Below are 8,862 nucleotides of genomic sequence, written 5' to 3' on the forward strand. Positions count from 1 at the left end.
AGCAATTAACTTTGATCTTTTTTGTTGTTAATTTCTCTTTCTCAATAGATTGTCCGAGTTTCCACATTTTCGAAATAATCAGAAAACTGCAAGGAAATCGGATATAGCTAAACCAAAAGATCTTAAGTCCAGACCTTCCCATTTGGATGATTGTTCAAAGACTGATCTGAGAGTGAAAAGTGATGCTTCTAAAGATGTCCGTCATAGCACTTCACTGCCAAATCTCGAAAAGGAAGAAAAATCACAGTCTGAAAAAAGGAGCACTTTGCATTTATCTGCATCTACTGAAAAACATTGTATCAATGGCATTTGGTCACGTTCTCATCATCACATTGGTGAGGGTAGCTCATCTGATGATAGAAGAGGGAGAAAAGATGTTAGACACAATCAGTATAATCGAGGAACTGACAGAATACGAAAAGATAACACTAGCTTTTGTGATGATGAACCAAGGAACACAGAAGCTGGTCAGAGGCTACAAGGGCGTTCTGAGAAATATGGTAAAGGTGAACTTAAGACTGAAAGCAAAAATTCGAAGTTTAAGAGCAATGCAGAGTTGGATTATAAAGATGAACGCATTAGCTCTTTTTGGGACAAAGAGACCACTCAAGAAAAATTGCATGCTCGAGCGGAATCTCAAAACAACAAAAGATCAGAAAGACAAAGTGAAAGAACACAAAGTATGAATAGGAGAGAACTTAAGCCACAAGATAGAGAAGAAAGGAAAGTTGACCAAAAATCTAAATCTGTGGTGAAAAACCAGGATCACTTGAGAATATCTGAACGAGCTTTACTTCCTCATTCCAAGAATGAAATGAAATTTTCTCTTAATTCCAGTAAATACCACTTAGAAGAGAGACGAGAAAGGGATGATTATAAAAGAGACAGAGGTACAAATAATCATAATGTTCAAGATGGAAGATGCCCATCTTCTCTTTCAGCCAATAGAATTCACAAACACATTGACTCTAAGGAGAGTGATGTTTCACACCAACGGGAGAATACGCTTTTAAAAGCAGAAAGGCATAGAATGGAAGAGAAGAGGAAAAAAGAAAGAGAAGGCAAAGAAGAAAATAGGCATATGAGAAATGAGAAAAAGACATCTACAGAACATTTTCAGAAGACTAGCAGAGAAATCAAGAAATCCCCAATTGATGTAAACAGATCTGAGATGAAAAATGATAAAGGAGAGGTTGCAAATAATGTTTCCGAAAGAGCAGAACTTGCAACTAAAACTGAGAGTGGCCCAAATGAAGCAAAAAACAAAGACTTAAAGTTGAGTTTTATGGAAAAATTGAACCTAACTCTTTCTCCTGCTAAAAAGCAACCTGTTTCTCAGAACAGTCAGCATAAAATAATCAGTTCTCCCAAATCTGGTGTCCTATGTGATTTGGAGCCCTCGGTGCAGACTAAAACAGCAACTTGTATTCCTTCTGTCAGTGAACCTGTCAAAGAGGAAAACAGAACAACGTTACAACAATCCAAGGATATTCTTGAAGCAGCATCTGAATCTGGGACCAGTATTCCAGAAAGGAAAATTGAAGACGAAAACCTTTTGTTTGCCAAATCTGTTCAGAACACTGTACGTTGTAACACGCCCTCTTGTGGTTCAGAGACTTCCTCCTCAGCACCTGTAGAAATGGAACAAGGAGAATCTTCGTTTCCATCATCAACAAAAGTAGAACAAGCCACTAATGGTACAAAGGCAGCAGTTCCTGTGGCAGAGGATACGTTACAATCAAATGTTTCTCAAAACTTTGACTTGGAATTGGAGACCAACATAAATGATGGTTTAAATTCTTGTGCTTCTGAAGGTATGGAAATTATAGAGACCTTCTCAACAAAAGGGGACAAAACCAGTGAAAGCATTTTGCAGTCATCAGTTGATGAGGCTGGCATCTTGCCAACTGTCCTTTCAGAAGATGGGCCAAAATTTGAGTCTTCTCTTACAGATGCACCACTGGTTGAGAACAAGTCTTGTCATGTGGAGCTGTGTTTACCGAAAGAGACATATGAGTCTTCACTTCAGCAGACCCAATTACTGGATCATAGAATGGAAGTTGCTGGAACAAACTCTGTGTATCAGGATGATGAGAATTCAGTTCTGAGTATCGACTTTAATAACTTGAGACCTATTCCAGAAGCCATCAGTCCTCTGAATAGTCCAGTTAGACCAGTAGCCAAAGTTCTTAGATTGGAAAGTCCATCTCGAGTTACATTATATAATAACAGTCATAAAGGTAATAGTTTATATTCAATAACTTATCTTTGTGTGAGAACGTAAAATGGATACACAAGATGAGTTGTTACTTTTCATCTTCCTTTCCCCTTCTTAACAGTGTTCAGGGGACCACTCCTTGGTGGTACTGTGCCAACTGGGCTGACAGTTCAATACTAGTTTTAGTGTTAGATTCCACTTGAGTGTGCTTGGAAGCCACAGGGCCACATACATGGCAGTGTTGTAGGGGTTATAGGGGGCTGGCTTGTGGTCCTGGGGATTGAGCTTGGTTCTTAACGTATGAATGACATGTGCTCCTGCCCCTTGACCTGTTACCGTGTCCCCTCTTTCTCTTCCTTCTCTCCTTTCCTCTGAGGGCCTCATACATACAAATCATGTGCTATAAAGCTGAGCTATATGCCTGCTTCATTCGTCCTTCTCCCTTTTCATCCTCCTCCTCCTCCTCCTCCTCCTCCTCCTCCTCCTCCTCCTCCTCTTCCCCCTCCTCCTCTTCCTCCCCCTCCTCCCCCTATGCCTCCTCCTCTACCTCTTCCTCCTCCTCTCCCCAGTGGTAGTAGTTTGGGGGCTATACTTGGAGGTGCTCAGGAACTACTCCTGGTGCATAGTTCAGGGTTGCTCCTGATGATGCTCTGGGGACCATATTGTACTGAGAGTAAACCAGGGTTGGCTGCCTGCAAAGCAGGTGCCTTAGTTCCTATACTATGGCTCTGCTTTTTCTTTTTGGACAGCATGACTAACAATGTGCAGTGAGCCTCTAGTTTAAATTTAGGTAATTTTTTTAATTTTTAAAAATTTTTAAATTGAATATTCGTGAGACAGACCATTACAAAGCTGTTCATAATTGGATTTCAGTCACACAGTGATCCAGCACCCATCCCTCCACCAGTGTACATTTCTCACCACCAGTGTCCCCTGTTTTCCTCCCACATCCCCCAACCCCCACCCCTAGCCTCCCTCTATAGGAGGCACTTTCCTTCTTTTTTTCTCTCCTTTTTTTTTTTGTGTATTATGGTATGCAATACAGGTATTCAGAAGTCATTGTGCTTGTTCAGTGCGTTCAGTATTTTTATCGGGACAGTAAGGCTTGAGTAGCTTTTTAACTGGATGGAAGCTTTGGGGTGTGTATGTGACTGCAGAGGCTTCCAGGAGTACAGGGTGGTGGTGGGAGGTAGCTTATCCCAACCCTGAGAAAGCCTCGAGATTTTAGTCACAAAACCCGCAAACTAGAATTCTCAGCAAATTTTATCTCAGTGAGGTCCGTCCTGAGATGGTGGAGTCAGGCCGGGGTATGGTGGCAATTTTGGATGTGGAAGCAAGTGACTGCTGGGGGATCTGCTTGGGCAGGTTCCAGGCTAGCCTGCCTCCCTCCGATTTACCCCAGTCTGTTAAGTCATGTGCGGGGCCAAGGTTAACTGCGGCTTTTAATCTCTTTCAAGGTTTATTGGTCTCTGAGATAAGGCCAAGGTGTTGGAGTCTGACCAGAGGCACAGTCACAATTTTGGGGTATCAGGAAGCCTGAGGCAGCTTCAGGCAGCTGATGCACTCACCCTGCAGGTATAGGTTGACCTGCTGGTGCCACCATTACCCCCTAGGTAATTCTTATACCAAAAAAGGGAAAGGTAGAACAGATTGCTTCTGGTGCTTTGTTTTCAGATTTATTTTTGGCCTTCATAGACTATCAAATAGCATGGGGTATGTGATGCTGCTTATATGAAATAAAGATGCCTGGACAGTAGATAGTTATTCAGATAGTGTTCTCTTTTGAGCACATTCTATATATTGATTGATTTTTGGACCACACCCAGCAGTGCTTTGGGCTCACTCATGGCTGCACTCAGGGATCACTCCTGACAGGCTCAGGGGGCCATATGGGAGGCACCCTACCACTGTAATGTTGTTCTGGCCCCTGAGCACAATTAAAAACTAGTTTAGACAAAAGGCATGAATCCATATTAGGCACTAACATTCTGCTTTAAAAAGCTACTAATTTTTAAAAATTTTTTTGTTGTTATATTAATATAAAAATTCAAATAAGACTATGTAGTTTTATGACTGTATACTTTTTTCCTTCACAGATGTGTTTCCACCAAATCCAGCTCATTCTACCTCTGAGAGTCATTCTGATCTCAATAAAGAAAATCAGAAGCCAGTTCTTAAATCTGAAACATGCACAGAAGCAGACTCCCATAATAATTTGCCTTTGGATGAGTTAGAAGAAGGAGAGATTCTAAGTGACAGTGAAAAATCTAACTCACAGAATTTTGAAAAGGATCCCAAGCCTAAAGTATCTACAGAATTTCAAAACACAAAAACTCACTCAGGAAGTAAGAAGAGCACCGTGCATTTGAGTAAAGACAGGAAAACATCTATAAAAATCCATCAGACCAAAAGTAAATGGAACAAAAGACAAAATGAGTCTAGTAGATCTTCAAAAACAGAGAAGAAAGACAATACAATAAATTTGTCTAGCCTAGAGAAAATAGTTTCAATTATTGCTGCACCTTCCTGTATCCGTGAGGTGATGCAGATGTTGCGAATGATAAGAAAACATATAAGGAAAAGCTATATGAAGTTCAAGATAAAGTTTTCATTAATGCAGTTTGATAGAATTATTGAGTCAGCAAGTTGGAGTTTCACGACACTAATTAAGCAACTTGACTTTTCTAAGATCTCTAAGTCAGTGACAACATTAAAGAAGAATCTCTGTGATGTTATAGTATCCAAGCTTAAGCAAGTAAAAAAAAATGGTATAGTGGATCGTTTGTTTGAACAACAGCTACCAGATATGAAAAAGAAGTTATGGAAATTTGTAGATGAACAACTTGACTATTTATTTGCAAAGCTTAAGAAAATCTTACTAAAGTTTTGTGATTTCATAAACTTTGGCAGTGATAGTGATGAAGGAAAACTTGAAAAGATTAGTAAAAAGAAAGCACAGTATTCAAAATGTCAAAAGGGAAATATGGACAACTCCAGCAAAGAGATGCTGAAAGAGAAATACCCCATGTTAGAAGATCCTGCTTATTGTAAGTCTTCATTGGGGTGCAAAAACTCTGAGGAAAAGCATCAAGAAAAAAATACCTCAAATATTAACACAGGGAAGGATGACATTAAGAAAAGTTCTCCTACTTACTTTAATAATATGAGGAACTCTCACTCTGAAGAGCATGTGTTGGAACTGAACTGTTCAAGCATAGCCAAACCAGGAAGAGCTGAAGGTACCACCTCAGAGGATGCACAGATGTCCCAGCTTGCAGCTTTGAAGCCAGAGCGCGGTTTTGAAATTCTCACAGAACAGCAAACATCTAGTCTGACTTTTAATTTAGTGAGTGATGCTCAGATGGGTGAAATTTTTAAAAGTTTGTTGCAAGGTTCTGATCTTTTGGACAACAGTGTTAACTGTAATGAAAAAAATGACTGGGAATTAAAGACTCCAGAGAAACAATTGCTGGAGAGTCTCAAGTGTGAGTCTATACCAGCTTGTACAGCAGAAGAGCTTGTTTCAGGAGTGGTTTCTCCGTGTCCTAAAATTATTGGGGATGATAACTGGTCATTATTATCTTCTGAAAAAGGTCCCTCTTTGACTTCAGGGCTTTCGTTGCCAGTTCATCCTGATGTATTAGATGAGAGTTGTATGTTTGAAGTGTCCACTAGTATAGCTTTAGGCAAAGATAATGTGTGTAGTTCAGAAAAGAGCAAGCCCAGCATTTCTTCCATACTTCTTGAAGACTTAGCAGTCTCTTTGACAGTGCCCTCCCCTCTTAAGTCAGATGGTCATCTCAGTTTTTTAAAGCCAGAAGTTTTATCTAGTGCAACCCCCGAAGAAGTTATTAGTGCCCATTTTAGTGAAGATGCCTTACTTGAAGAGGAGGATGCCTCTGAACAAGACATTCATTTAGCTCTGGAGTCTGATAATTCAAGTAGTAAATCAAGTTGTTCTTCATCCTGGACAAGCAGATCTGTGACTGCAGGCTTTCAGTACCACCCGAATCTACCCATGCATGCTGTTATAATGGAAAAGTCTAATGATCATTTTGTTGTGAAAATACGCCGTGCAGCGCCATCTACCTCTACTAATCTTAAACAGAATGTGATAGCTGATCAGTCATTGACCTCTTTGCCCAACATGGGAAAGGAGGCTGATGGAACCTCAGAAAAAAAATCTAATTCATGTCAGAACACAACTTTTCAATCTGTGGAGAAACTGAAAAATTCCATCAATGATGCTGACAACAGTAAATTAGTTCATGAGGAACAGGACTGCATGGTACAAACGCCAGTTCCTGATATATATGAATTTCTTAAAGATGCTTCAGGTAAAGTGGACCATAATGAAGTGACTGATGAATGTTTCAAGTTGCGTCAAGCTTGGGAGCCCAAAGTGCCCGAAAGCATTGAAGAATTGCCTCCTGCAGAAGAAATTCCTTCTGTAGAGGATCATCTTTCAAAGGCATACATAGACCTAACAAAAGATCCCACCACAGAACCTCAAAATTTGGGAGAACTCGTAGATGTAACCGTTTTAAATATTGATCAGTTGGGATGTTCTGGAGGCAGTTTGAATCAGAATGCTCAAATACTAGAAAATGGGAAACCGGATACTGTTGGTGCTTTTATTGATTTAACAGAAGATGTTTCAAGTGAGAGTAAGAACGAAGGTAACCAGCCTCTATCAACTGCCCCAGACTTGGATTGTCCGGTGATATGTGTGGATGAAGATAATAGCAAAGAAGAAAAGGTGCAAGTAGCAAATAGGCCTTTTGAAAAATGCATTGCTGAGGAAGCCTGTATTGATTTGACTTCAGAAGCTCCCAGCTCATGTGAAGTTAAAAAGAGTGTTTTAACATCAGAGCCATTTTCCAGTTTGGAGACTTCACAGTTGCCTGGCGTTTTGAATAATAATGCCCACAAAAAGAGAAAAAAACTTTCAAATCTAAATCATGCTCAGAAAAAACAGAGAATGGAAATAGACTTAAAGACTGAGAAAGTGACAAAAGAGTCTCCTGAGAATGGTGAAGTACAGCAAAGAAAAGCCAATAAGAAAAAGACTACTCCAGTAATCAAAGATCCCTCATCTTTCAAGGCCAATCTGGGGACTACAGTTCTATCAGAAGCAGCTACCACTTTTCCAAGCCTTTCTGCAAAGAATGTCGTCAAAAAGAAGGGAGAAATTATAGTTTCCTGGACAAGGTAAGAATCTTGTGATTTCACCAGGAGGTTTTGAGAGGCCAGGAGTTTATTCTGTGATGTCATAATTTGGGATTATATCCTAGTGTTAATATAATTTAGTGTTTTCCACCTTTTTTTTTTTAAATTAGCAGTGCAGATATACTTAAAGTTTTTTTTTTCTGAGTGGTATTTGGGCTATTTTCTGGCTCTGCTCAGAAGTGACCCTTGGCAGTGATCCAGGAATCATAAATGGTGCCAGGGATTCATGCCAGGGCTTTGGCCACACTAGTCTCATGCGAGACAAGTTTCTCTCATATCCTGTACTATCTCTCTGACCTTCTGTATTGTTTTATCCCAGCCTAAAATAAGGAAAGTATTTTAGGCTGGGATAAAATACTACTGAACGTATCCTGCCTACACGGATGAGTCTGGCAAACTCCCCATGGCATATTCAATATGCCAAAAACTAGTAACAATGATGGGTCTCATTCTCCTGACCCTGAAAGAGCCTCGAATGTGGCACTTTCTAAAATCTCAGGGCTAGGACAAAGGAGATGTTACTGGTTCTTGCTTGAGGAAATCGATGAACAACAGGATGACAGTGATACAGTGGTGATTTACTTCAAAAGTAGTCCTTCTCGGGTGGAAGTTAAGTTAGTGGAGAACAATATCTGGAGCATGACTTAAACTCAGATGAGTGCTGCCAGAAACATCTTGGGTGCATTACTCAGTAATATTTGGTCCTTCTGTGTTCAGATTTTACTGTTGCCATGTTTTTCACAATTTCTGCATCCAGTTGTAGTCACTGTCAAAGCCCACACTTTAGGAAGCCATTGTCTAGAGTAGAGGCTTTTTTGTTGGGGATATGCTTTAGCACCATGCACAGAACTCTTCAGATATGTTCAACTTCTTTTTGACCATTAAAAAGAAACCTTCCTGGGGACCAGAGTGATAACACAGCAGGTAAGATATTTATCTTACACTCGGCCAGTTCCGGCTTTCATCCCTGGCATCCCATATGGTCCCCTGGGTACTGCCAGGAGTAATTATACTTTAGTACTGCTCCTGTGAAACAAAGGATTCAGGGCTAAAGAGTAGCTTAGAGAACTGAATAAGTTTTGCATGTGGGAGTCCAGGATTTAGCACTTTCTGCTGAACACTGTGCTTAGAGTAGCTGCCAGAGAACCACTGGGCACGAACCAAAAAATTTTGGGGAAAAAAGGAATAAGCTAATTGAAAATTCAAAACCATGTCACTTCCTCTTGGTGGAAATTAAGACATTGGGGTTTTTATAATCCTCTCTAGTCTAATCTACTTAATGATATTTCTCCCTTCAGAAATGATGACCGGGAAATTTTATTGGAATGTCAGAAAAAAGGACCATCACCAAAAACATTTTATTATTTAGCTGCCAAGTTGAATAAGAATTCCTGTCAGGTAACTACTGAATTTTA

At 40.0% G+C, this 8,862-nt stretch overlaps 1 protein-coding gene across 1 annotated transcript in view; it reads left to right on the forward strand.

The window, feature by feature from the left end:
* The window catches only part of CASP8AP2 (caspase 8 associated protein 2), a 31,333-nt gene that overhangs the window by 18,983 nt on the left and 3,488 nt on the right, over nucleotides 1–8,862 (forward strand). Inside the window, exons 7-9 of the mRNA XM_056125227.1 lie at nucleotides 49–2,240; nucleotides 4,315–7,429; nucleotides 8,746–8,845. Coding sequence (XP_055981202.1) covers nucleotides 49–2,240; nucleotides 4,315–7,429; nucleotides 8,746–8,845 — 5,407 coding nt within the window. The remainder of the gene's footprint in view (nucleotides 1–48; nucleotides 2,241–4,314; nucleotides 7,430–8,745; nucleotides 8,846–8,862) is intronic.

Source organism: Sorex fumeus, unplaced genomic scaffold (genome assembly GCF_029834395.1).
Source record: "Sorex fumeus unplaced genomic scaffold, SorFum_2.1 ptg000054l, whole genome shotgun sequence".
In the NCBI taxonomy this organism is placed as follows: domain Eukaryota; kingdom Metazoa; phylum Chordata; class Mammalia; order Eulipotyphla; family Soricidae; genus Sorex; species Sorex fumeus.